The 27,354-nt window shown below is 49.7% G+C and overlaps 1 protein-coding gene and 3 long non-coding RNA genes across 14 annotated transcripts in view; 2 read left to right on the top strand and 2 right to left on the bottom strand.

The window, feature by feature from the left end:
• The first annotated feature begins 107 nt into the window (after positions 1-107).
• On the top strand, positions 108-9,641 carry LOC147649280 (uncharacterized). The gene is made up of 2 exons (XR_015279377.1): positions 108-7,588; positions 8,518-9,641. It is a non-coding gene; the product is annotated as an uncharacterized LOC147649280 (long non-coding RNA).
• Positions 1,504-13,036, bottom strand: LOC111939111 (uncharacterized). The gene is made up of 3 exons (XR_002869176.2): positions 11,538-13,036; positions 4,818-4,973; positions 1,504-1,955 (listed from the first exon to the last, which is right to left on the bottom strand). It is a non-coding gene; the product is annotated as an uncharacterized LOC111939111 (long non-coding RNA).
• Positions 13,029-26,540, top strand: NIPAL3 (NIPA like domain containing 3). Of its 10 annotated transcripts, none has more exons than XM_086863536.1 (12): positions 13,029-13,316; positions 14,641-15,004; positions 16,594-16,662; positions 16,752-16,923; positions 17,012-17,071; positions 17,634-17,779; positions 18,382-18,478; positions 19,517-19,652; positions 20,244-20,332; positions 21,035-21,098; positions 22,040-22,134; positions 22,602-26,540. In XM_086863536.1, exons 2-12 carry the CDS (start codon positions 14,906-14,908, stop codon positions 22,799-22,801), a joined length of 1,227 nt encoding a protein of 408 aa, XP_086719662.1. In that variant the 5' UTR covers positions 13,029-13,316; positions 14,641-14,905; the 3' UTR covers positions 22,802-26,540. The 10 variants fall into 10 exon arrangements, with proteins under 10 accessions (XP_086719662.1, XP_023796938.2, XP_086719666.1 ...); XM_023941170.2 differs by having other exon boundaries at positions 13,046-13,146; XM_086863540.1 differs by having other exon boundaries at positions 13,058-13,146; positions 17,658-17,779.
• LOC111939110 (uncharacterized) overlaps positions 19,073-27,354 on the bottom strand; it is a 30,430-nt gene continuing 22,148 nt past the window's right edge. Inside the window, exon 5 of one of the 2 annotated variants that reach the window (XR_015279376.1) lies at positions 19,073-20,129. This is a non-coding gene — a long non-coding RNA (uncharacterized LOC111939110). Of the gene's footprint in view, positions 20,130-25,618; positions 25,896-27,354 lie in introns of those variants that run through there. The other variant, XR_015279375.1, reaches the window with a different exon arrangement.

Here is a 27,354-nt window from a genome sequence, read left to right on the forward strand (position 1 = left end):
AGCCCTGTATTTTCTAATTAATCCTCTGACCAGTGAAAGACCTCTGGCCTTTCCTCCTCCCTCTTCTTCATCCTCTGCTTTTTCCTGGCCATGTTAAAGATGCACCTGAGGCCTGTGAGTGGGGAGGAAAGAGCCCTGGGAAGAGGATTTGGAAATGTTGGAATGTGTCAGCTTGGTGAGTTTTGGATTACTTCAGTGCTGTTTGAGGATGGCCTCTAAGATGAGGTGCAGATAAGCTGAAGGTTTATCAGCCTTTGGGATCTCTCCAGCACTCCTTCCCTTCACATCACAAACTCCTTCTTCAGCAGGATGGCTGTGATTCAGTGTTGATTCTGAGTCCTCCTACAGCAGAATTTCAGCTCCAGTTCAAACCAGTCCCAGCAGGAATCCCCCAGTGCTGAAAGCTGCAGGTCCCCGTCCCCTGCTGTGCCAGGGGGTGTCAGGGCCCTGCTCTGGCTCTGGCTCAGGCAAAGGGTGACTGGTCCTGCCTGGCCATGGGGACAAGCAGAAGCTGCTCAGGCAGGGACAGAGGTGTCCCCCTGCCCTGGGGGAGCCTGGCAGTGGGGACAGATGGGGAGGGCATACAGAGTTGGGGGTCTGGGGACCTCTCACCCCACAATGAGTTGCTCTGGAAGTCTGATCTCGGGGTGAACTTCCAGCCAGATAAACATTCACCCATCTGAGCTCAGCTCCTCCAGCCTGACTCCAGACTCCAGCAGCACTACTCCTGATTTACAACAGCAAAAGCCATCTCAGTTGTAACTTCATGCTTCCAGCAGAACAAAGATGAATTTTGCCAGATTTTATGGGGTTCCCTGTCCCACAAACCCACCCTGGCTGCAGCTCCCTGAGGCTGCACTGTGAGAACAGCTCCCCTGGCTGGGGCTGGGATGGAGGCAGGGAACCGGGAGCTTTTTCTGTGCAGTTCTGGGTATTCCTGGCTGTGCTGGGGCTGAGAGCCGGTGCCTGCTGCCCAGGGAAGCGCTGCTGGGGCAGAGGCCCCAGCCCTGCCCCGCGAGGTGGGTGTTTTGCTGACTGCCTCAGTATCGCTCATCCCTTCCAGCCAAGGCGAGTTGCTGGGAGGTTGCGTAAAGCAGAGCTCCCAAATATGTGAGAGCATTCCTGACTCCTTGCCCGGAGCCCACCAGTTCCTTTTGAAGATTGAGATAGGAGCACCAAGGCGATTTTCACCCCGAGCACCAAAGGTCGTGTGAAAGCACCGAGGGTTTGCCAAGGGCTCCCCTGGGACCCTGCTCTGTGCTCACCTGAGCTGCTCTGGAGCTGGGCCTGGCAGGGGTGGCACAGGTGGCACAGGGTGGGTGCCAGAGCCCAGTGCCCAGCCCTGAGCCAGCAGGATCTGTCCCCTGCCCTTCTCCCTTATTCCCAGCCTGGTCAGGACTGAGTCCCCTCCAGGGTGAGTCTCCAGCCTCCATCTGGGAGCTCTCAGATGAAAACACAAAGGAGCCCATTGGTTGTTTTAATTACTCAACATCTACAAAACTGGAAGCTTTCAAACCAATTTTAATTAATGATCCTCTTCCAATTCTTAGAAATTAGGGCACTAATTAGCTGCCCGTGAGCCAGCCTGGCAGGCCAGCACAGGCTCGTGGTGTGCGGAGTCTGAGGGAAATCCTGACGCAGGAATCCCACTCTGGCATCCCAGCTCTGCTGCTCACAGACCAGGAGCTGCTTCCTCCTCCAGCTGGGGAGGAAGGAAAACTTCCCCAGTGCTCCTGGTGGAAAAGTGCCCACAGGGACAGAGATGCATAAAAAGGAGCAGCAGGCTGAGAGCTGAGTTGTGCAAGAGCTCCGGTATCCCCAGTGCTGGGCGGAGGGCTCTGCTCCTCACTTCTACAAACAACACCCAGTTTCTGTGTCTTTATTCGTGCTTATTCACTCCTTGCATCATCAGGCAGGCAGCTGAGGAGCTCGGTGTGTGGTGTGGCTCTGCAGGGCTGTGAAGGGAAAAACAGCATCCTGTGTTTTGTTAGGACACCCACACGCCGTGTCCGGAGGTGCCCTGGTGCTGTGCCAGGCATGGGATGAGAGGATTAAAGTCAGGGAAATCAAACCCTGCAAGTGTGCAAAGCTTTAATAAACCTGCTGAGGGTTCCCTCTGCTCTCACTCATTTCCCCAGGTAGTGCCTTGGATTTATAGAATTAAATTTTGGGTGAGCTGGGCACTAGAACCCCCGGATTTGTGGGAATGTCCTGGAATCATCAGCTGGAAAGGGGCCACAGAGTCAGAGCTCAGTGCTCCCAGGCAGGGTGCACACACTTGGGATTTACCTCAGTGACTTGAGGGTTGTCTTGGCTGCACCTTTTACTGGGAGTCCTGGGTATGCTGAGCCCCAGCTCTGAGGCAGCCCAGGCATGAACTGCTGAATAACCAGCCTTTGGTAAAGCTGCTGCTCTGAATTGTGATTTCACCTCCCTTTGGGGCACAGCTCTGTGTGTTCATGCACTGCTGTGGCATTTCAGGCTTTTTGATCCAGTCCATAAAAGATTGGTGAAAATGAAAGGGGGATTTCTCCACAACTTGCAGAAGGTATTTCTTGCCATCCTCTTCCTCTCTAGTTCATTTGTAGCCACTGTGGGCCTGCTGTCCAGCCTGACCGCCCCGGCCTGGCCGTGCTCTCCAAGTGAGCCGGGCAGGATTTGTTGGCAGCTGAGCCAGGAGCTGCTCTGGGAGCTGCCAGCCTGGGACAGGAGCTGGAAGTGGCTCCAGAAAAGCCCTTTTCCCCCTTTTGTGCTGCCACAGGGGCTCAGGACAGAACAGTGTCACCAGAGTGTCCCCTCAGTGTCTGTGGCTGGGACAGAATCTGCAGCTGGGTGAGTTCAAACGCTGGGAATCCCAGCAGGAACTGCTCCTGTCTGTTCTCCCAGCCCTTCATAACCTCACAGAAGGACCTGGGGATCTCAGAAGGAATAAAAAGGGTAAGAAATTAGTGTGATTAACTGAAAAAATCGTTATTAGTCGTGCCTGGCAACAACAAGCCAAGGGGCACTGAGGGATCCCGCAGGATCCCACAGCTCTGCCCGGGATGAGCCTGGGATGAGCTCGGCATCCAGGCAGGGAAGAACCAGAGATGGGGCTGTGGCTTCATCTGCTTCTGTCTCAGCATCCAGCTGTGCAGCTGCTGCTGCTCTGCCCGTCCCTGGCAGCCAGGGGTTGTGTTTAACCCATTCCTCTCCCAGGTGGGCCCCTCCTCCTGCTTCCCCAGGCATTTCCTGATTCCAAGCCTCAAGATGTGTTTCTTTTCCCATTTCACTCATTTCACTTTCTGGTGAAGCCAGAGCAAAAGGGTGCTGGGGGCTCTGATGCTGCTCTGTACCCCCAACCCTGTCCCCTGCAAGTGCTCCCCTCTTCCCATCCAAGAGAGGAATTCTGCAGCTGGAATGTGTTGTACCAGCAGTCAGAGTGATGTGAGTTTTACACACACACACAACTCACAGAACCTGTTTGTCCAAAGCCCTGACAGTCAGTGATGCTTTAATGGCCTTTACACTGCAAACATGCTTTTATTTTTTCAACCTTACCTTTAAAAATAATATTGTAAAATATGAACCAGCCAAGCTGGACAAGGAGCTGGTAGTGAGGACTCCAGAGCTGCTGTGAGGCCCTCGGGGTGATGCTTAATCCTCCTAAGCCAAAATCTTTGGGAAATTAAAAGCTTTTTATGGCCAGCCCGTGATGTTTATTGTAAAATACATGGATTTGCCACGGCCCAGCCTTGCAGGGACCTGGCTGCTCCCCTCTCCAGACAGCGCTGGAGCAAGGCAGTGATGCCAAAGGACCCCAGCTGGGAGTTCCTGCTGCTCTCCCACTGCCTGGAACAGCAGAGGGAGCAGGCTCTAACCCCAGCAGCTGGGTGTGGAATGTTTGTGTGTTTTCTGATAACACGGGCAGGGGATCTTCCCTCCTCTTATTTAATTTGCCCTTTCCTCCAGCCCTCTGTCCTTATCAAATCCCTCCTGGCATTGCTTCCCTCCCAGCTTCCTTTTCCCCAAACCCCTGATACAGGATCCAGCTGCTGAGAGATGTAGTAAAGATTTCCCTGTTGGGTAAGGAGAGCCCTGGGCTTTCTCATGGGTTCATTCTTTTCCAGGGTCAGGAATTTATTGATGATCTTAATCTCAGGCCAGGCAACATCGTCACTGTGTGGTGACAATAAATGTTTTTGAATGATCTGCTGATGGATTTATTTGTGTTCCCATGAGGATCCCAAGGGGTGGGAGGGCTTGGGAGAAGGCAGTTTCTGTTGATGCCTTTTCATCCCTGTGAACTGGTGGCAGGATGGAATACCTGGGAATGGCAGTTCTGCCTTTTACAATCCTCTCTCCAGCTCTCATTGCCAGCCCAGGGAAATGGCCAGGTTTTATCCATCAGCTGCCTTGGGACGCTGTGCAGGCATGAGTGTCCCTCTGAGTCCTGCCCAGGGGTCCCCAGATTTGGGTCTTTATCCTCAGTGTTCCTCTGGGGAGAGCTCAGGCACAAAACCAGCCCAGCCTAAAACCTCTGCTTGGGATATGAGGAATCTTTTTCCAGCTCAGGTGTGCTCTGGCTGCTTGCTCCATGCAATGGGGATAAGCAGTGCCCCCCACATCCCAGGGTTTAATTACTGTTTGTAATTGTCTGGGAGATAAAGGGCCCCTGATCCACTGCTCCAGGCTGTTCCCAGCCCACACTGCTTCCCCTTCCTGGGGACAGCAGCCATCCCCTCTGGACCAGGACACAGAGGGACACTGGGATCACCCTCCTGTGGTGGATTTTCATATCTCCCATGGCAGTGGGGTGGCTTCCAGGCTGCACTCACCTGGAAGGAGTTTCCTTTGCTTCCCTGGCGGGTTTGTGTGACTGAGGCTGCAGACTCTGGAATAAATCTGGAGTGAATTCGTCGTTCCTTGTTAGGTGGGAAGTCTTTGGAAGGAAGATGTTACTCCCTTGATGAGGGAATCCATGTTGGGATGAGCTACAAGACAAACAGGAAAGGGATGTAAATACCAGCCCAGGCACTGAGGAAGGAGAGTGCACCCAGCAGGGAATGTGAGAAAGGAAAGGAACCGGTGTGACAGGACCGTGTGGGGAAGCTGGATTGGAAAAGTGCTGGGCAGAGCTGATTTCCAGGGACACTGATAAGGCAACACTGAACTCAGTCCTGAGCACAGGAACGAAAACACCATGAGCAATGTCAGGGAATCAAACAGGAGAGCTCCCAGCTGCTGTCAGCTGCCAGATAAACTCTGTGCCCTCACCCCAGGTCTCACCCTCAGCAGGCAAAGGGCCAGGAGATCTTTTGGGGCTTGGTACATTATGCACCAGTGTGGCTTCTCCTGAAGCCTCTGGCATTTCCAGTGTGGTGGGGTGTTCTGGTGATTCCTTACAGCCACTCCAAAGTCCCAAGGTGGTTTCTGGATGGTTCTCCCAGCAGAAGTTCCAAGGGACCTTCCTAGAGCCCATGGAAGTGTCCTGTGACACCTCAATCCAGCATTCCCTAGGAAGCTCTGGATTTGTGTGTGAAGGTGCTCCATGGGGAGCAGAGCCCAGGTCAGCACCATCCTCCCTCCCAGCTCCAGGCTCATGGACGTGGAAAAAGCCATTTCCCAAATTTTTCCAAATTAAATCCTCTCGTGGTTTGGGCCACAAACACTGCCAGGGCAAAAGTGGTATTGCTTTGCTTGCAGAAATGGTGAGTTTCAGAAGGAAAAAGGGCTTGGGGATGCCTTAGAATTGCCTTTCCCTGTGGGTGATGACCAACAAAGGCAAACGCACATTTCAAACTCAGTTGTCTCCCTGTGAGTGGTTACAGCACTCACACCAAAATCTGGGAGAGCTTCCCAAGGCTAGGAAGGGCTCTCTGTGGCTGCCCAGCACTCGACACACTGGCAGGAAATGTCTCTGTGTGACTGCTGTGTCCACAATCCTCCGTCACCTCTACGTGTCCCGTTTTGTTCAGGGCCCCAGAATTCCAGGTGGGAATTGCTGTCCTTGCAGTCAGGAATCCTGGGTGCCAAGGGTTGTGTGAGTTACCCCAAATCACACAATAGCTCACAGTGAAACGGGGACAAAATCCTTCAGACTGACAGGATGGAGCTTCACCTGCTGCAACATCCTCTGGGATTTAAAGCTTTTATTGTTCACTCCTGAGACTGACTTTCCTAATGGGTTGTAATGAGAGGAAACATCTGATGGCCAGGCCTCTCTCAGTGATGTGGGAGTGTCCAGTTCAAGGTGGAGAGAAGAGGGGCAGAAACCTCCCTGTATTACAGGTTCAGACACAGAGATGATGATTTTTCCCTGTCTTTTTTTCCCTTTGTTTCCTGGTGAATGCTGAGATGTTGAACTGCCTTTGTTGTAACACAGGGTTTGGTCCCAGAGCTGAGGATGGCTTTCAGGTCTGCTTGGACACTTTTTCCTTGTTTCTCACTCCTTTTTTTCCCCCCCTCAATTTTAATCTGTCACTCAAAACCAGAACCTCCAGTGACTACACAAAAGTTCCTTTTTGCTGAGCGAGAGCAGTGACCACAAAACTGCAGGATCTGTCCACCTTCTTCTTCTGAGATATCTCTTTGTCTAAAGTCATAAATTATCAGCCACTGCCATCTTTTAAATAGATAGTTTCCTGTTCTGCCTCTTGTATTTTAGATATTATCTCCCCCAGTAAATCATGAGTCAGTGATTAATTCAAGAAGGCCGTTCCCAGAAGCAAATTCTTACAATGTTAAAATTAATATGATGCAGAGCCATTATACCATGATAGAGAAAATAATTATGGCCTGCAAATCAGTTTAATCAACACAGAACATGCTGGGGCAGGTGCTCAGCCTGAGTCACTGCAGCAGAGTTCAGAGTCCCAGTGCAGGGGCTGTGTGAGTGAGCAGGATTGTGCTGAGCCCCAGGACCGCGCTCTGCACACCCAGCTTGGGAGGGAAAACACCTCTGCTGATGTATAAATACCTATAAAAGCATGAATTGCTTCAGGAACGTGCATGCAGCCAGTTAAGGTGTCTCAGCTGATGAGTGGTGGCTTCTGAAGCTGATTAAGTTGTGTCTTCACTCGGTGTTAAGCAGCTCTGCAAAGTCATCACATATTCTGGAGTCTGCCTCAGCACAGGGGATGGAGCTGCTTTAGGAGCAGTCTGAGAGGGGACAACTCACTGGGGAATGGCTCAAAACTGGGGAAAAATCTCTCTCCAGAAATAACAAAACAACCCCAAAGCAATCAGAGCTGCAGCAAGACAGCACAGAAGGGACCCAGCAGCCCAGGAGGTGTGTGTATGTTATTATAAACTATCTGATAATGGATAATGACACCCGGTGTTCTGTTAACAGCTCCCACATCTCAAAACACCCTGGATTCCTGTGGATGAAGGCTTACAACACCCTGCTGCAGCCTGGGCACCCTGCAGGGCTGGGCAGCAGGCACAGAACAGTTAAGTGACTTGCACAAGGGTGAATCAGCAGGACTTGAGGAACTCAACCTGAAGGCAGGTGCTGAGCTGGAGGAACAGGCAGAGATTGTCAGGAGTGTCCCCAGGTGTGACCCTGAGCCCAGCAGTGCCATCAGGTGTGACCCTGAGCCCAGCAGTGTCCCCAGGTGTGACCCTGAGCCCAGCAGTGCCATGAGGTGTGACCCTGAGCCCAGCAGTGTCCCCAGGTGTGACCCTGAGCCCAGCAGTGTCCCCTGCACCCCCTGAGCCCAGCAGTGTCCCCAGGTGTGACCCTGCACCCCCTGAGCCCATCAGTGTCCCCAGGTGTGACCCTGAGCCCAGCAGTGCCATGAGGTGTGACCCTGAGCCCAGCAGTGTCCCCTGTACCCCCTGAGCCCAGCAGTGCCATGAGGTGTGACCCTGAGCCCAGCAGTGTCCCCTGCACCCCCTGAGCCCAGCAGTGCCATCAGGTGTGACCCTGAGCCCAACAGTGTCCCCGGGTGTGACCCTGAGCCCAGCAGTGTCCCCTGCACCCCCTGAGCCCAACAGTGTCCCCAGGTGTGACCCTGAGCCCAGCAGTGTCCCCTGTACCCCCTGAGCCCAGCAGTGCCATGAGGTGTGACCCTGAGCCCAGCAGTGTCCCCTGCACCCCCTGAGCCCAACAGTGTCCCCAGGTGTGACCCTGAGCCCAGCAGTGCCATGAGGTGTGACCCTGAGCCCAGCAGTGTCCCCTGCACCCCCTGAGCCCATCAGTGTCCCCAGGTGTGACCCTGAGCCCAGCAGTGTCCCCTGCACCCCCTGAGCCCAGCAGTGTTCCCAGGTGTGACCCTGCACCCCCTGAGCCCATCAGTGTCCCCAGGTGTGACCCTGAGCCCAGCAGTGCCATGAGGTGTGACCCTGAGCCCAGCAGTGTCCCCTGCACCCCCTGAGCCCAGCAGTGCCATCAGGTGTGACCCTGAGCCCAACAGTGTCCCCAGGTGTGACCCTGAACCCAGCAGTGTCCCCAGGTGTGACCCTGAGCCCAACAGTGTCCCCAGGTGTGACCCTGAGCCCATCAGTGTCCCCTGCACCCCCTGAGCCCAACAGTGTCCCCAGGTGTGACCCTGAGCCCATCAGTGTCCCCTGCACCCCCTGAGCCCAACAGTGTCCCCAGGTGTGACCCTGCACCCCCTGAGCCCAGCAGTGTCCCCAGCTGTGACCCTGCCCCCCTGAGCCCAGCAGTGTCCCCAGGTGTCACCTGCCAGTACATTTTTTAGATTTAGGGTGGCCAGAACCAAACCCACCATTCCAGCACCACCAGTGCTGGTATTATTGGATTTCCTGTATTGCTTTCCAAGTCACACAAATTTCATGCTTTAATTTTAACTGTGCATTGAGGTAGGTGCCTCCAGATTTTAAAAATCTTAATCCTTTAATGGAAGCCTCTTGTTGCACGGAAAGCCAAGTGATTCTGGGATGAGGAAGATCAAATTTCTCTGCTGTCTACAGAGCAATTTGTACAGACTGGGAGCCACAGCACATCTAAAATCTCACCTGTAACTTCTGAGCTGGGCCTAATTAATGCAGCATGTGGGCAGAATGCTTTATTTGCAGTACCACACCTTCCCTGCTTCTCTTCTTTTCCTGGGCTTTTCAAAAAGAGAACTGGGCAGGATTCTATTTATAGAGACAAATAAATCCAGCCCTGCCTGTGTTGTACATGATGCCTCCAGCTTTTCAGATGTGGTCCCAAGAAGGGCTGAATGCCCTTCATGTCCTGCTTCTGCCAATCCCAGTGGGAACTGGAAGGCCTGGGACCATAGAAGATAAAAGAAACAGCTTTATACTAACACAAATGTGAAAATATTCCAGTGTGTAGGATGGGAAGAGCTGAAGTTCCTGATCTTTAGGAACATTGTGTGAACTTCATTAATTGTCTTGTCTGCCAGTTACCAATGGAATACTCTGGAAGTGCCCTGGTTCCTGCTCTGGTGACTTGAGAGTTGGGTTCTGGCAGTGATCCAATGCCCCCTCCCCAAATGGCACAGGAGGCAAAGAACAGGGAAAGGCCTGGGACTGAAGAACAAGGCAATGGGCAGCTGAGGGGAAAATGAAGCAGCTGGGGCATTGTTCCACTCATACAGACACGAGGATGAAAGGATTTAACTGTGCTTGGCAAGAGCAAGAAGGAGCAGGGAAGATGCCAGGCTCAAAGAGGGGGAATGGATGAGCCAAAGGCTGATTAAAAAACCCCATCCAGATGGAACCTGTGCTTAGCCACAGCAGCAGCAACCCTGGAATGACTCAGACCCCTCAAGGAACAACCAGGAATGGCTGGGAGGGGAATAGAGGCTCCTGCTCTGCTTGGCCTCACAAAAAGCTGAAGGGAAGAGTGGCAGGGAGTGGGCAGGCAGTGCTGGCTGCTGCAGAAGGTGCTGATTTACAGTGAGATCACGGGGAACTCTCCCTGCTCCGTTTTCCTCCCTCAGCTGAGCTGTTCCTGCTGCATGCACGGACAAGTGGAACGGTGCTACTATGGTGCTAAAAATAACAAACCCCAAATATGGGCCATTCCATGAAAACTGGGAGAGCTTGGAAAGGAATCAGACCCCAAGGAATTGGTCTTCTGGTGGATTCAGCCTTTCCTGTAAAAATACCCCCTGAGTTATCAAGCAGCTGAGCACAAATCACCTTTTCCACTTATTTTAATTTGTAGAAAAACGCTTCAGGACAGACCATAATTTGAGGCTCCACAAATTTCAGCAGAGCTGCTCTGACTTGGGCTGCTCCAAAATTACAGGAGATTTCTGAAGATGTGGTCTGAGGGTTCATCTGCAGGGGGTAGGGATCCTGAGCCAGCTGTTCCTTATCAACAACCAGAACCAGAACAGAACCCACTGCCCTGGGTCCATCTCCACGTGGTCCTGCCATGTGCTTGAGGTTGTCCAGCCCGTGCTCCGTGGCCAGCGGGGTTGTGCTGAGGGAAGCAGGACCTGCCCAGTTCTGCTGGAGCTGATTATTAAAATTGCAGCAGGTTTCCAGAGCAGCTGATAAAAAACTGCATCCGCAAGCTCCTTCTGCCCTGGTGCTGCCAGGCTTGGCTGCTGCTGCCCAGCCTGGGAGGGCTGGATGCAATCCCTGCCCAGCAAGGGCAGCACGTGCCAGGGAAAGGCTCTGGAGCCTTTCTCCCATCCTGTGCATCCAGCTCTGGGTTTGGCACATCCATCATCACCCCGGTGCTGCTGAGGGTAATTGGAGATTAGGCACCTCCACACCCTTGGAGATTCAGCTCCTGCACACCTCAGAGTGCCCTCAGAGTCCCTGGAATGGTGTTTGGGTGATGCAAGGGGCACTGTGCTGTGAGGGAAATCCAGCAGGAGCAGCTCCCAGCCCCAGTGGCCTGGCTCCTGAAGGGATGTGTGCAGGCAGGGCTGAACTGGCAGAGTGACACAAGTGGGTCAAGTCACCTGCTGGGTGATCTAGGTCAGGCACTGAGAGGAAAATAAGCTCTTTCCACTGCCTAAATTACAAGTGGGTAACTTCCCATCCTGGCATTTATCCCTGACTCAAGGAATGTGCTCCAGAATGGCTGAGGGGGACACAGCCAAGTCCCAGCAGCCCCCAAAAGGTTGATGGGTCCAGTGCTTCCCCTCCCGACCTGCTGCAGGAACTCGTCTCCAGGGATGAAGCCTAGGAGAGAAGCAGCCAAGCCCTTGTGTAGTTTGTGGCTTGGCCTCCTGCCCACTCTGCCCTTCAAGCAGGAAATTCTCAAAGGGAAGGGAGTGCTTTGTGAAGCTCCCTGCAGACTCTGCCTGCTGTGCTTTAGTCACAGCTCAGCATCAGGTCAGCTGCTTGCTGGAAGCTGACCAGGCAGACTGATGGCGCCTACAGAAAGTCTTTAAGCAACTTCTCCCCCTTGATCATTTTCCCCTCATCTTTTTTTGTCCTTTACGTCCTTGATTGCTGTTATTCAAGCCTGAGATAATGCACTCCTGATATCACTGAGATGGGAGAGACAAGCAAAGAGCAAGAGATCAAAGGAAGGAGAAGAAAGAGAAGATGCCAAAGGCAGGAGAAGAAAGAGGGGAAGATGCCAAACACTTCCTTGATTTACCTACTTTACATACCTGGTACAGAGTCTCAGAAATCCTTCATGTACGTAATTTTGGGAGTTCTGGGCTTACCACGTAGTCCCCAGACAGCAGGAGGCTGTGGAAGGGCATCCTCCTTCCCGCAGCTGAGGAAGCAGCTGGGAAGGTGCATCCAGAAAGCCCAGGAGGCCCTTGGCAGCTCAGAGTGTTGGCTGGGCTTGAAAAGGAGCCCGGTCTGGAGCAGGCTAGGGAAGCGCTGCGGGTTTAACGCATCTTTCTGCTTCCCTCTGCTGGTGGAAGGAGGGTGTAATTCCTGAAAATCAGGGATCGGCGGGAAGGGTGGAAAAAGGTGGGGAGAAGGGTCCCTGGTGATATCCCTGAGCGCTTTGAATGTGTGCCTGAAGAAATGCAACCTGCGTGTCCTGGAGGGCTCAAAAACTTGGGGAAAACAGGGCCAGAGCTGGCGGGTGGGAGACGGGGAGGTGATACAAATGAGATAAGGTTATCTGGAGTAATTTCCAGGCTTAAACCACTAATATTGCATTATCATTTCTCCTTCTGCTATCAGTTGTGATTACAAAGTTAATTTAATGACCTTGATCTAAACATGGTTGCTATTCTTGTCGCAGAACAGGATCATTATCAGTGGCAAAATAACCCCCACATAAACTTCAAACTTTTTTGTTACTTGGTTGTACTGAAATCCCTTTGACTGAGATTTAAATATCTTTTTCTCCAGTTTGAGATCCTTTTCCTGTGGTGTTTAGAAGGAAATCTTGAAACCTAAGAACAGCCAAGGATAGCAACACTGAATATGGAGATGCAGGAAACATGTGAATACAACAGCAGCTTTCATTTGAAATGGGAGGTGTAAGATAAAGGCAAATCCAACATTAATGCAGTATTCCTGTCAGAAAATCAGCAGTCACTCCTGCGTTTCATTTCCCTGTTTTATGTAAAAAACCCCTTGGAAGCACTGCTGTTGATGAATGTTTTGTTTGATGGCATTTCTTATTCCCTTGTGCTGGCTTATCCCCAAGAGGAGGAATTTTGGACCTGGGACATCTCTAACCCACTGTGGCTATAAATTGTTTCAGATATCCCTTGATTTGCTCCAGTAACAAACCCTGGCTATGTTTAGAGTGAAAAACCTTGGCGAGGTTGAGGTTTTCACCCTTCAGCTCTGCACTCACTGCGGTAAATGCTGTTTATTTTCGGGACATGGCACCGAGTGGTGCTGTTCTGCTTGGGGTAGCTCGTGCCCCACAGCATCCCTGAGCTGGAGAGGCAGGGATCCGGGCACAGCCCACACGTCCGGTGTCACGGCCCTGACAGAGCCGTGATTTTATTTCTGAGTTCAGGCCCAGCTCTGAACACGCAGCAGGGCCGAGGCTCCAGAGCTGGCCCAGGTCAGCCATGGCCTTTGCTGTCTCCTTTGAGAGAACCCGGCGCTCGGGGGCGAGAGGAGTCCAGGTGAGGGATGAGGTGAGGGATGAGGTGAGGCCTCAGGTGAGGGCGCCACCAGAAGTCGCCTCACGCTCCAGCCCCGCCCAGGTGAGGCGGCGCGGGGCACGCTGGGAACGGCGGGTACCTGAGCGCCTAAGGCGGCGCGGGGAGCAGTGGGGAGACCCCCGACCCCGCTCAGGTGAGGTGTGGGTCTGTATCCGCCCGTACCTGCCCGCTCCTGCCGGTGCATCCCCGGCCCTCGGCGGCACCGGGAATGCGGACACCCGGTTGCCGAGACAACAGCCGCCTCAGCTCTCCTCCAATCAGCGTGCCTGTTACTTTGATCACGCGGCAGACGCCCAATCACAGGCGAGCTCTCAGCGCCACTGCGGCTGGTTTAAGGTGGCTCGGTGGAGGCGCTTTGCGCATGCGCCTTAAGGCGGCTGCGGCATTTGTTCGTGCCAAGGGGAACCGCGCGCACGGGAAGGGCGGGAGGAACGGGTCCCACCGGGGAAAAGCGACGTCTCTCCGGGGGAAGGCGCGGGGCCGCGGCTGTACCTGCCGCTCTGGGCCGGGGAGCGCCCCGGAGCTCCGGGTGAGGCCCGCCTCGACCCGCCCCAACCGAGCGGCGGAATGAGGCTTCTTCCGCCCGGCCCCTCAGAGTCCTGAGCCCATTGGCTGGGGCAGACCCCGCCTCCGCACAGCAGCCAATCCTTGTCCCAGCTTTGGGTCCGGCATTTGATTGACAGCGCTGGAGACCAATCGGATGCGCCGGGCAGGAAGCGGCCGCGGCGCTCGCCCGGGACCCGGAGTTGGAGGCCGGGGCCGGGCCGGGGCCAGCGGCGGGGCCGGTGAGTGGCGGGACCCCCCCGAGGGGAGGGCAGGAGAGGAGCCGGTGCACCGCAGGGTTTGGTGTGAGCACCGTGTCCCGGCCCGGCGGTGTCCGGGCAGGGCTCGCTCACGATGCGAGGGGGATTTGCTGCCCCATCCCCTCACAAACGGCAGATTTTTCCCGTTCCTGGCTGTTGCGCCGGGGCTGCCCAGGGGAGGCTGCCGGGCAGGACGGGTCCCGGGGCGCCGGGGGTGAGCAGGGGCAGGGCCGGGGGCTCGGGCTGGGGATGCTGAGCTCTCCCCGTGTGCCGGGCCCTGGCACGGCCTCAGCTGATCCCCCTCTGACAGGGCCCGGCTGCTGCTGCTGCCGCTCCCTGAGCTCTCCGGGCCTGCACGGAGCTCGTGTGGTGCTCTCCAGACCTGTTTGGCTGTGAGAAATCCGGGCTGCAGGCTGCTGGCTGGCAGGGATTCCCCTGGGTTGAGCTGTGCTTGCTGTCATGCCCAGCACGTGGGGATGGATGGGGTGACTCACGGAGCTGGTCCCGAGCACGCTGGAGCTTCAGGGGGGAGGGAAATGAAAAGCGGAGCTTGGAGGACTTGAGAGGCTTTGTGATGCTGTTAAATGCCAGCTGAGTGTGTCACCCCTGAGGCCCAGCCAGCTCACAAGAGCTTGTAAAGCAAAGTCTCTCTGAGTTTGTGTCCAAGGCTTTCTAAGAAGACATTTAAAATCTGCTTTCCTGTTCTATGTGCAGCTGTGAGTTTGATTCCAGGGGCATTTCTGTGGCCTGTCCTTCATTGCAGGTTTTGGACCACTGATTTACTTGATCTGTTTCTTTGATTTTTATTTCTTTTTTCCCCTTAGATTCATCTTGAAGGAATAGAATTCTGCTGCTTCGCTGGCTGGGAACAGTGGCTCATCCACCCTTCCTCCTGCCTGCAGTGCCCACCCTGACACAGGGCAGGGGAAGGGAAGCAGCAGGACTTGTTTGTGCTTCCCTGGACTTGCCCAAGGGAACAGGATGGATGGCAGTGAGCTGTACCAAAAGTTGATTCCAGCAGGGTCTAGGTCTCTTTTTTAAAGAGAACTTCCAGCATCAAAAAGGCTGAAAAGTAAAAAACAAATCAAAATGGAAGGAGGCAACAGCCCCAGTCTGCAGCTTCAGCAGCTCCCGTTGGCCACAGCAGCAGTTTCTGTGCAGCCACACACAGACTCCTTCTCCTACAAGGTCAGTTTCCCACCCCATCGGGGAAGTTTCCATCCCCAGAAGGCTCTGACTATTGGAATGAGCTGATAACGATGCTGCTTTGGGGTTATTTTCTGCAGAAAGGTCTCTGTCTTTGTGTTCAGCCATTCCTGGGGTGTGTCCAGTGCACAGTGAGAGCAAGAGAGAAATTCTGTGTCTGCAGAGCAGAGGAGCTGGAGGAAGGAGTGGCAGTGGGAAGGGGTGGAGGTGTTTGGGTGCAGTGATTCTGACAGGTGCCTTTTCATCCTCAGCCATGCAGCAGTAACAGAGCAGAGTTGTGGTTTGCTCTGTGTTCAGGTGTTTGAGTTTCAGAGACTGCAGCTGGGTGGGACATGGGGCTGTAATTCCTCCTTGTTCTCCAGCTGGGAACAGATAAATTCCCTCTGAATCCCAGATTCTGAAGGTGCTCAGAAAATCTCATCAAAAAGAGCTTTTTTCCTATTTTTTCCTTTGAGACCACAGTGCTGGGCCGTTGTGGAAGTTGACCCAAGTGCTGTTGACCTGAGGCTGTCACAGCCCAGAGAACTCTGTGGTCCCACAGTGACATCCTCCTGCCACCTCCTCTGTCTGTCCTGGGAACCTTTCTCTGGTGCTTTTGAGTGAAGCTGTTTGGGTGAATCTTATTCTTGTGCATTCTGATAAAGAGGTTTTTGTTCTGCTGCTAAGAATTTGAAATCTGGAAGTTCTTCTGTGTACAAGAAAAATCAAGATTAGTCCATTTATTCATATTCACATCAGAACGTGAGTTGGGTTATCCCAAATCCATCCAAGTAAGGTCTGGGCTGAAGGAACAGTGCTAATGACATTTAATGAGATTTAGGCAGTTTTGGGAGCACCCAAATGTTCAGTGGCCTCAGGCTCTTCCTTCAGTCCTCCTCTACATCTCCTTTGTGACTCAGCCTGCTTTGCATCCTTGCTTGATTTTGAATTCCACCTTTAGAGCGTGAGAATTGTTGCTGAGCTGTGAATGCCAGTGCAGAAGAGCTTTGGGACTGGCTGAGAGCTGTCAGCAGTTCCCTGTGACTTTGGGAATAACTGGTTTATACAAAAAGCAGATCAAAATCTGTGATAATTGGGCTGCCTCATCACATGGCCTGAATTAGTGACTGAACCAGCAGAGGTCACAAGTGGAGAAGAGCAAAATAGTTGGGAAGCAGAGGTTCCTGATCCATTCTCTGTCAAATTCCAGGGTAATAAAATCCTCAGAAATGAGTTTTTCAAAGGGAAGAATGAGTGATGATGTGGGGTTTTTTTAGCCTTATCTTCCTCTCCTCTGAGAAACTGCAAATAAATTGAAGTCTGTTGGAGAAAGTGGCTGTTGAGTCTTATCTTCCACCTGAGTTCACAGGTCTGGAGCACAGCCACAGCACTTATCAGTAGGAAGGGAGGAAGATAAACAGGTTTTATTGACAGGTGGGTGTTGGACCAGATGACCTTTAAAGGTCCCTTCCAACCCAGGCTATTCCCTGATTCAGGAATGGTTTTAAAAGTCTGCTCTCCTCCAGAGTGTGCAAACCCCTCTGAGTTCCTTGGCCAAATTGAATAATTGTGTGTTCCGTTTGTTTTTACAGGAGAACTTGATTGGGGCACTTCTGGCTATTTTTGGACATCTTGTCAGCAGCATTGCCCTCAACCTCCAGGTGAATGCCCTGAAGCAAAAACACTCACCCTGCACTGAAACAAACCATCAAACATGACAAAGCTGCTTTATTTCTGTTTTCTTGCCTAGAAATACAGCCACATCAGGCTGGCAGGCTCCAAAGACCCCCGGGCCTACTTCACAACCAAAACCTGGTGGAGTGGATTTCTGCTGCTGGTGCTGGGAGAACTGGGAGTGTTTTCCTCCTACGCCTTTGCTCCTCTCTCACTGATTGTGCCCCTCAGTGCAGTGTCTGTTGTGGGTAAGGAGGAAAGAGCCTGAGTGTGTTCCAGTGGGAGATTCCTGACTCCAGAATTCACTGTTTCTCTCTTTCTTTTTTTTTTCCATAGCTAGTGCAATCATAGGAATTATATTTATTAAAGAAAAATGGAAGCCCAAGGAATTTTTGAGTAAGTTCCACAGTTTCTTTTCATTTTTCCTCTGTGTTTACAATTCACACACAGCACAGCCCCTCAGGAATTATAATTACAGGGATGGCAAGGTCTCATTAGCACCTCTTGAATTAAATGTGTCATCTCATCCACTGTTTATTACAAATGGATTTTTTTTTTTCTCATGATTTGTGCCAAATCCCCTGAACCTCACAGAATTTAGAAACAAGCAGAAGTTGCAGCCCTGATTCTGCAGCAGCACAGGCACAAGGGAATGAGCTGAATTCCTTAAACATGGAGGTGTTTGCAGAAGTGGGAAAAGGGCAATGCCAGGCAGGATCAGCCCCAGACACAGATCTTGTAGCTTCATTTATTTAGCAGATTCCTGGTTCCAACTTTACCACACCCCCAGTGCCCCTGGTGGCTGCACAATTTTGGAGGTGGGGCAGGAAGGGCATGCAGGAGTCCCCCAGAGGAACATCCACCATGGAACTGATGGTCCTGTGGGATTAATTCATTAATTCTTTGCATCCCAGTCCCTCATTAACCCTGTCCTCTCCTGTTCCTGTGCCTGCCCAAGGGCGCTATGTGCTGTCCTTCGTAGGCTGTGGCCTGGCAGTTGTTGGCACTTACCTGCTGGTGACGTTTGGACCCAACAGCCACGAGAAGATGACAGCAGAAAACATCACCAGGCATTTAGTGAGCTGGCCATTCCTGCTCTACATGGTGAGGGGCCATGGAGGGTGGGGTGGATTTCTGCTGGGGGGACTTTGATTTCCAATGTTCCTTGTGTGCTCTCGTGAACCTGGGACAGCTTTTCCAGGTGTCAGACACATGCTCAGCTCCTTTTGTTTCTCTGAATTCTGTAGGATTAAATTTCTGTGACTGAAAATTTACTGGTGCCTGAATCTGGGCTTTATCCACAGTGACTTTCTCTGGACCTGCAAATCTCTTAATGAAAATCCCATGAACAAAGAAAATTTGGGTTTTAATGAAGATAATCTTGGGCATTGCCCCAGGATCACTTGTGGAAGCTCAGTGCAGAAAGCAGACTGAGATCTCTCCTGATATTCAGTCAGGACAATTTGATCAGCTGCTTTACCATAAATCTAACACCAAAAATTCCCCGTGTTTCCTGTTCTGCAAGAAGCTGCTGAATATCTCCTCTAACTGGAATCTAAATTGATGCTGAATTTGGTCTATAATTGTGTGGGATCCCCAGTTCCCTTTGATTTGCCCTATTCTAATATTTGATTGGCTCAAAATCTCATTTACTGCCAACCCCATGTGCTCTGCATCTCTGACATTCCCATTTCTCTCTTCTGTAGCTTGTGGAGATCATTGTTTTCTGTCTGCTCCTGTATTTTTACAAGGAGAGAAATGCAAACTACATTGTCATTATTCTCCTGCTGGTGGCTTTGCTGGGTAAGTTGATATGAACTTTTTAAGATCTTCAAACAGTAAATTGAGGCATCTCTGGCATGCAGGGGGTTATATTGATTTAATTAATGCCATGAAATGCACTAATTTTCTCCTGAAATGTTCCTGAAGCTGATGTTTAGCACCTTTGCAAACAACCTTTGAACAATTAAGGCTTATTCCCCATCAGAAAAATAATCTGCCAAGCACAGAAAGTGCAGGTTTATTTATTAATGTTCTTAATTTTAATCTGGGCACACAAAGGGTGGCATTCAATGCATAAGGAGGGCTGAGCCAGTGGGTGAGAGAGAGGATTTGACCTACAAGAATTGTCTTAGCTCTGTGAAGATTTGCTGTGTGGTTAAAGAAATGAGGAATCCTCTGCCACCCAGTGTGTCCCTGTGAAACTCAGTCCCTGATGATTCTGCTGTCCCACAGTGGGATCCTGCAGTGACTTTGTATTTACACATTCAAATTTTTTTTTTTTTTAAATAGAAACTGTAATCAATTAAACTTTTAAAAGGATGAGTAACAGCAAGTCTGCCATGCTGAAATTTGTGTCACAGCCCTCAATTTCTGCTGTTTATGCACCTTCAGTTCTTTTCTTTTAGTTTTTTTTGGTTTTTTGAGCTGTTTGGGGCTGGATTTCAGTGGTGCCATGAAGCAACTGCCCTAATTTTGAATGGCCCAACTTTCAAGAAAGGAAAGCTATTCCTGATTCTTGTTCTGGAGACTTCCTTGGCTTTATTAACCAAACCAAATGGAAACCTGTATCCTCCCATCATGTAACTGCACAGCACTCTTCAAACACTGCCAACACCAGTAAATGCTCCCAGTTCTGGAGCCATTGATGGAGAAGGCTTCAGTGATTTATTGCAGGTTGTTGTGGTGGGTTTGTGGGGAATAAAATGGGCAGAGCTGGTGGCAAACAGACAGTTTGCATTGCTTGTTTGGCCTGGCAGGAGGAGGGTGGGGTTTTTGGGGTGCTGGGGTTGTTTGCAGCCTCCTGCAGCTGCCCCAGCTGAGTGTGTGGTGCCCCCCCAGGTTCCATGACTGTGGTGACAGTGAAGGCCGTGGCTGGGATGATCCTGGTGTCCATCCAGGGGACCCTGCAGCTGGACTCCCCCATCTTCTACATTATGTTGGTGTGCATGATTGCCACAGCCATCTACCAGGCCACGTAAGGACTCCTCTCTTTGTCTGGAATTGTGTGGGGTGTGGGTCAGGAGCTGTTTGTTACCGTGCCAAAAATACCTATTAAAATATCAGAGAATTATCTGTTCTTTCCTGTGATCTGTCCCAGGAGCCTTGGTGGTCTTTGCTTTTCCACAAAGTGACACTGCCAGGTGGTTTTAATACCACAAATCAAGTATTTGCCAAATAATTTTAGGACTGAAATGGTGGCTAATCAAATGCAGAATCTGTGCACTGCCTAAAATCAAAGTGCAGGATCAGTGTTGTTGATAATGGGTCTATTTTTAGTTGGTTTTTTTTCCCCTTTTGTACTTCAATAACATAAAAACCTGGCAGCAGCATGGATAAAAGGCTCTTAAAATATGAGGGACACTCTGGCCCTGAGGTTGGGGCAGTGATTTCGGTGCAGCCACAAACATCCCTCTTCTGTCCTTTTTATTCATTCCAAGGCTTGCTGCTGGTGCTGTTCAGTGAGAAAAAGAATGAATTTCCTTAAATTTCTGCATCACTTTTGAAAGGTGTTTCCAAAAAAAGGATCCTTCCCAATCAGCCCCTGTTGCCTGTGATTGTGTTGCAGGTTTTTAGCTCAAGCCTCCCAGCTCTATGACTCAGCTCAGATCTCCAGCATTGGCTACATCCTCTCCACCACAGCAGCAATCTCAGCAGGTAACTGCACAAACCTTTCTAAAAACATTCCAAAAGATTTTGGAAAATAATTCCCCTGAATTATTATACTCAGCAATATGATGACTTCTATTTTTTTTGTCATCTCTCATCTGCACTGGCTTTGTTTGGGTTTTTTCTTCCTTTCTAATAATGTGAACTATCCCATTAGACTGTTAAAATTTTCTTTTCAGTGCTGGCATTTTGTTTAAAGTGCAGGGGAATTTATGTTTGAGACTGTTCCTCATTCAATGTGTTCTTAGATGTGCAGGTAAAATGTTTCCTTGTTATTTATTTTTTACTTTATTTTCTTTACATTAAAAATGTAAAGAGCAGGAGGCAGAACATGTGTCCTGCTGCCACCCAGGACACTTCCAGAGATTGGAGCTGCTTGTTGTTGTTTGGGGTCAAGAGTTTGCATCTTTTTGTAGTTAAATCCAATTTGTTTCATCATTCCAAAATAGTCCCTCATGTTTATGCTGCACAGGTTCACTTGCATGTCTGTTAGTGACACCAGCAGAACTATTTTGGTAGTGAAACTCAAAGAGATTTGTCAATAATTTGTGTTAAAATAGAAATCAGGACACCTATTTTAAGATCATTAAATAAACAAAAGTGCTGGCTATAAAAGTAGGAATCCTGGCTGATGTGGGTTCTGGCTGAAGGTGGAATTGGGAAGATTTAATGAATTATTTCCTTTTCAAGGAGCAACTTTTTACCTGGACTTCATGGGTGAAGATGTTCTCCACATTTGTATGTTTGCACTGGGGTAAGTGCTCCGGGTCTCCTTGACAGAAAACTGTTGCTTCATGTGACTCAAATTTTAAAAACACAAATCTGTTTTAAAAATACCTCTCTGTTGGAGGGACAAACTGTTTTGGAGAAGAGAACAGGCTGAAAGCATTTTGTCTGTCAGAGCAGAGAGTGGCCCTTAGAGCTCAGTGTTGTGTTTGGAAAAAATCATGTAACCCTCGGTAATGCACAATTACACAACAATTAATCACTAAATCCTGGGGATCAGCTTGGGTGCTGAGCATATGGCTTGGTTTTCAAGCTGCCTGCTCATGAATCTGCAAGAATTGTAAAATAACCCAAAGAAACCCTCTCTAGGAACCTCATTTCAGATTTTGCACCTTCCCTGAACTGTGTCTGACTTCTGGAGTTTTTAGAGCATGGAGAAGGCACAGTGCAGATCTGATCAGTAAAACATTTCCTGTGTAATTCAGTGTTTTGGTGTAATTAGCTCTCCATAATCAGGGGACATTCTCAAATGGCTTTTAGATAAGTACAGAAAAAAAACCCCAAACAATTGGGGGATCATTGTTCTGAACTGCACCTTGCTCTGTAACAATCCAGACCCATGGCTGTTGGTGTGTTTACAGGGAGCCTTGGAAAGGTCAGGCTGCTAAATCCTGGAATTCTTTCAAAGCAAAAGCAAATGTTGCCATGCTTCCTTTCCCCTGCAGTTAGTCAAGGTTAATTAATTAATTAACATCAAAACATTTCCCTGTGTTTGCTAGAGAAAAGGTGAAGTTGTGCTGGTTGCTGGGGGTGTTCCAGTGCTGCTCAAGGTGGGCTCAGCTTGGGCAGTGCCCTGGAATTGTGACTTGGCAGTGCTCGAACTGCAGGTCTGAATTCTGTATGGAGCAACATGGAATATTCCGTGCTCTCCCTTGCCAGGGATCTCTCTGATCCTTTCTCCTCCCTCAGGTGCCTCATAGCATTCCTGGGAGTCTTCCTGATCACGAGGAATAGGAAGAAGCCTGTCCCCTTTGAGCCCTACATCTCAATGGATGCCATGCCAGGTAACCCAAGTCCAGGGCTTCATCACTCTGGAAAAGACCTGGGCTGCAGAGGGAGGGCTCAGCTTCTGGCTCTGGACAGGATTGGGTGGATCAGGCAGTTGTTATCTGGGAACATGAGCTGGTTTGAGCATGTGCTTGGGATTTGGCTCAGCCCAGCGGGAAGAACTGAGTTTTGGGGATGGCTCAGAAGGGAGGTAGAGGAGCAGAAATTCCATTTGGGAAGCACAGCTAAGCTCTCTGGTGAGCTCTATGAAAGATCTGCAGTGCTTGGTGGATAACTGAGAGCCATCCCTCATTCACTTGGAGCTTATTTCTCCATCAGCTGCTCCAGTGCTGAGCACAAACCCATCCTGTCTTTGATTTAACACCCTCAGAGCTGATGAGCCTCAGGGACTCCTCATTTCCTGGCTGAACAGAGAGCAGGAAAAATGCACTTTTGTCCTTAATCTGTTCCTCTGCTCTTGCAGGCATGCAAAACATGCACGACAAAGGGATTGCAGTGCAGCCTGACCTCAAAGCCTCTTTCTCCTACGGTGCCCTGGAGAACAACGACAGCATGCCAGAAATCTACACTCCAGCCACGCTGCCCATCGTGCAGGAGCAGCACGGACCCAAGGGAGTCTCTGCCCCTCCCTACAGGGTGCTGGAGCACAGCAAGAAGGAGTGAGAGACCTTCAAGGACTGATGGGAGTCCTCAGCAGTCTGACCTTTATTTATTTACCTGTTCGAACAGAAGCAAGCATAAAGCCGACCTTGAGAAGAGTTTTGAGTCTCCAGCTGAACTTTCCAGGCTGATTATTAAAATAAACAACTCTTTCTAGTTGGGAAGTTGAAAGCACTTGGCAGGAAGCAGATCCCAGCTCTGCATGGAATTCTGCTGGCTGGGAGTGTGGAATGATGGAATGGTGAGTGCAGCACTGTGGAACTGATAAGAGAGGAGATGCTGTGGAGGAGAAGTGACTGTGCAGTTTTCAACCCTGCTGAGAGTGGCTTTATCTCCAGACAAGTTTTCAGGAGCTGCTCACACAGAGAGAAGGACAGGATTTAATCTTTCATTTACAGGGACTGTGACAGATTTCCAGGAAGGCTCTAAATCCTGGTGTGACCATGGAGCTTCCCTGACATGGCAATAAATGGAATTGTTTTGAGGCACCAACACTGGAATTTGCTGTGTCTTTAGAGCAGCAGAACTGGTGAGAGTGAACACTTTATCCCTTCAAACCACAAATTTTGGGCAGTTCTTTTCTGCTGTTGAACATAAGCACTGAGGATGGGGGTTGTTTTTAGAGCATCACTGGATTATATGGCTTAGAACAAAGATTATTTGCCAGTTCTGATTTCATAGCAAGAGCTTCAAGTTGGATTAAATGGTGCAGAGGGAGCACTGTAAAGGATGAGGACAAGGAGAAATGAGAATGATGTGACTGTATCTGGTGGTGAATTTATGTAATTTTGGACAAAATCTGAATTCTTTATCATGTTTATTTATTTTCTTTCTGATTGAGGCAGGATTTCCAACTTTAGTGGTCCCAACTGCTTGAAGGTGATGAAGTTCCTTAGTTCGAAAGCTCAGTTCAGGTGATGTAAGCTGGGATCCTCTCCCTATTTTTTTTTCTTTTATAAAAAGGAAAAACAATACTTGTCTGCTATTGTGGATGAGCTAAGGAGAGAAGCTGCACAGCCCAGCACTCACTGAGGCCTGTGAGGATAATAGAGCTTTGTGTACTTTGATATTTATCTTTCCAGCTTCCAGGAGATGGCCAGGAGCTGATACTGAGGGAGAATGGACAGGGGGGGAGAGTGGGGAACTGTCAAGTGATGAGGACAAAGTACAACATTCACTGATTATCCTGACACTGATACCACTGGCTGCTCTAAAGTTGGGGTTTTTTTCTGGGAAACTGAATTTTAAGTCCACTCAGTGCAGCTTGGGCTGTCTGCACAGTAAAATTTCCATGACCTAGAACTTTATTTGAAAGGAATAGTGCTCGTGTTCTTTATATTTTTAAGTGATTCCACAAATACAAGGGAGTTTGGGATTATCTGAGATTTGGAACAGTGTCTTTCTGCATTTATTTATTTTTATTTTTATTTGTTAAATTGACTCATGGCCAGTTTCTGTTCCCACTGCCAGAAATTCCCAACTCCCCTGACCTGTACATGATTATTCCAGGTTCTTGTTGTTGTAAAGGACAACAGAACTGTTCCTTTGCATTTGTTTGCTTTGCCAGCTCTGCAGATTGATTCAATCTGGGCATATTTTGGATTGCTTTAGAATTTTTGTGCAGCTTAGAAAAATAACCTTCTCCCTGCACAGGGGAGGTGCCCTGGGGCTGTACCCAGGTTTCTTCACCAGCTGGGCACAATTCAGATCTTATCAGTGGCATCCCCTGCACTGGAACTTAGGGAACCTCAAGAAATATCAGCTTTCCTTTCACCCTCAATACTTTAGTTGTGATTAAGCAAGATATGGATGTTAATGGGCTCCTGCTGCCAGAGCATTCATCTTGCTGGGGTGCAGTGACACTGATTTACTGCCTTTGGATGTGGTCATCGATTGTTGGTGAATTTATGGGCAGCTGTTGTTCACTAACACAGAATGAAGCAGTGCAGGAAGGCTGAATGGGAATGCTTTCTTTCCTTATCTCTTCCCATTTAATCAACCTGTTCTGACCTATTGGTTCTGCAGGCACAGAACAGTCTGAAAACAAGCTGTGCTACCCCACACTCTAGTTCCATGGCAGTATTCTGTGTGGTTAATTAGGTGGTATAAAATAATTCATCAGGAGGGTCTAAACCTTTGGCTGCTGACATGCAGATCAGGATGGTCCTGTGTGTGACAGTGCACTGGTCCCAGTTCTCAGCAGGGTTTAAACCCAGCAGGTGACTGGAGCCCAGACTTGGCAGCCATAAATGCCTGCTTTGGGTTTTCCTCCTCAGCACAGGCCCTGCCATCCTGAGATGTGTCAGGGGATGGTGAGGTGGCTGTGCCTCCCTTGCAGGCTGCTCTCTGGCCTGGTTCAGGGGTGGTTTTGCTGCAAACTCCCCAGTTCTCCTGAGCCAAATTCCTGACCTTGCTGCCTGCACAGAGCCCTCAGGTGTCAGCCCTTCTCTGAGTGAAACTGCCCCCAGCCACGAGCTGAGCTTTTGTGTTATTGTGTGGGTTTGGCCCTTTCTTTGCAAAGATTCCAAAGGCAATCATACTCCAAATCTTTACATAACCATGTTTTATTTACACAGTCCCTGTGTGCTCAAATAATTCTACTTAACAATGACAGTTCCTTTTACCTGCAGCCACAGGGAGATCTCTCTTTGTTTGCTTCTGGAAACTTCCTGCCAGAGGCCTCCACTGGAGGTGGTGTCTGTTTCTACAGCACATAAATCACAATATTTCTGATTATTGTGCCACAGCAGTGGAGCCTGGGGTGTTCCTTGGGCCATGGGCCTCAGCTCCACGATTCATGTAGGGATAGGACTGAGGGACTGCACCTCACTCCTTTTTGCTGCTGCTGTTCAACACTGGAATCTCAAAATGGGGTTGGTTTTGTTGGGTTTTTTTTATTTTATGCACTTCCCTCTTTCTTGCTTTTTCTCCCAATCTTCTAAAAATGTTATTTTCTGTTGTTCAGTATGAGAAAAGGCACGAGCAGGGCCAAGAGAAACCAAGGATCTTGTTTAAACTTGACTGTAGGAGTTCTGTGCTGCTTCTGACTCTTTCAGGAGTGAATTAAACTCTTCACCTCCCTTCTGGTCCAGAGAAGCTGAAATGGGAAGGGTTTTGCACCCTCACACTGAGCTTTTCACAGAATATTTGTTAGTCTGAGGTGACAATGGCCATGCCTGGAATTGCAGCAAATATTTACAGCAGCACAGGTGAAAAATTCACATTCCAGGGTGAAAAATGATTTAAGTGTTGTACAGCACACTCTGATCAGTGAATGTCAACACTGCAGGGCTCATGCAGGACCCTGCACATGGCCTTGCACCCCCAGATTCCGAATGGGAAGGGTTTCTCAGCACCAGGAGCTGTTCCAGCTCCTTGGATTCATCCCTTGGGCTCTTTACCCACTGTGAACTGACATCTCTTGCCTCCACCCTGTGTGGCTTCTCGATGCACCAGAGCACTTAAAACATCCTCAGTGTGTATTTTCTGTGTAACCTAACTCTGTGGAGCACAGCTGAATGTATAAAATGATCTGCCTACAACGTTCTCCTGTTCACCTTAAAATGTGTAAATAAATCAAGCTTTACACTCTTGCACTATAAACAACTGCTTCATTTTTCACAGGCAATGTTGCATGTCTGTTTAATTCTATTTGTCTTTCAGGTGAGACAAATGAAACCAAACTTTGAATAAAAGATTGTGGTAAAATGAAACTTTGAATAAAAGATTGTGGTAAAACATATGGAATTCTGGCTTGCTCCATGCTTCTGGTAGAGCTCTAATTGACCAAAAAATGTCTTGGGAGAAGTTAAGACAGATTTAGTTAACTAAAGTGTGTATTGAAAGAGTCCTGTCTGTTTTTAACAGGATGCTTGTAAGTGAAATGCAGATTGTTAGAGTATTACTAAAATGCTCCCAGTTTCACAGGAGTCTCCACATATTTGGGGTCAGTTGTAGGAATTGTGCAATTTACTTTTAAAACTTCATTTTACAGGGCTTGGAAAAAAATATACAGCATTAAATATTTTGAAGAGCTTGAAATTGCAATCCAGAGAAGGGTGGGGGGACACAAACTGAAAATCATTGAATTTTTTGTGGCCTGACTAGTGCTGGTTTTTTACTGAAATTGAGCTTCTCTGAGACATCTGAGCCCTCTGCTAATAGCTGGGAATGCTCTGCTGTGGGAGGTGTCATCCCTCAGCCACAGTGCACCATGTCTGGGATGCAGAACTGCACTAAGAGACACAGAAAAGCAGCAATTGAGCTTAATCGACTGCTTGCCAGCCTAATTAACACCCTCCAGATGGATTTACAGTCCACGGAGAGCAGAGGACCCTCAGGATACTTTAAATGAATCTCTTTGGATCCCAAACCACAAAGGGAGAAAAGACACACAAGCCAAAGAGCAGCCTCAGTGCTGGAGCTGCACTTCACTGAATCCCTGGATTCCTTAACTCCCAGAATTTCTGATCAATGTGGTAGTACTTTGTTAACATCCACCATTCAAGGGTTAGTGGGTTATATTACAAGTGTTTTAAGTGCTGATACAAAGATGT

The sequence above is a fragment of the Cyanistes caeruleus genome, chromosome 26 (assembly GCF_971803275.1).
Source record: "Cyanistes caeruleus chromosome 26, bCyaCae1.hap1.1, whole genome shotgun sequence".
NCBI lineage: Eukaryota > Metazoa > Chordata > Aves > Passeriformes > Paridae > Cyanistes > Cyanistes caeruleus.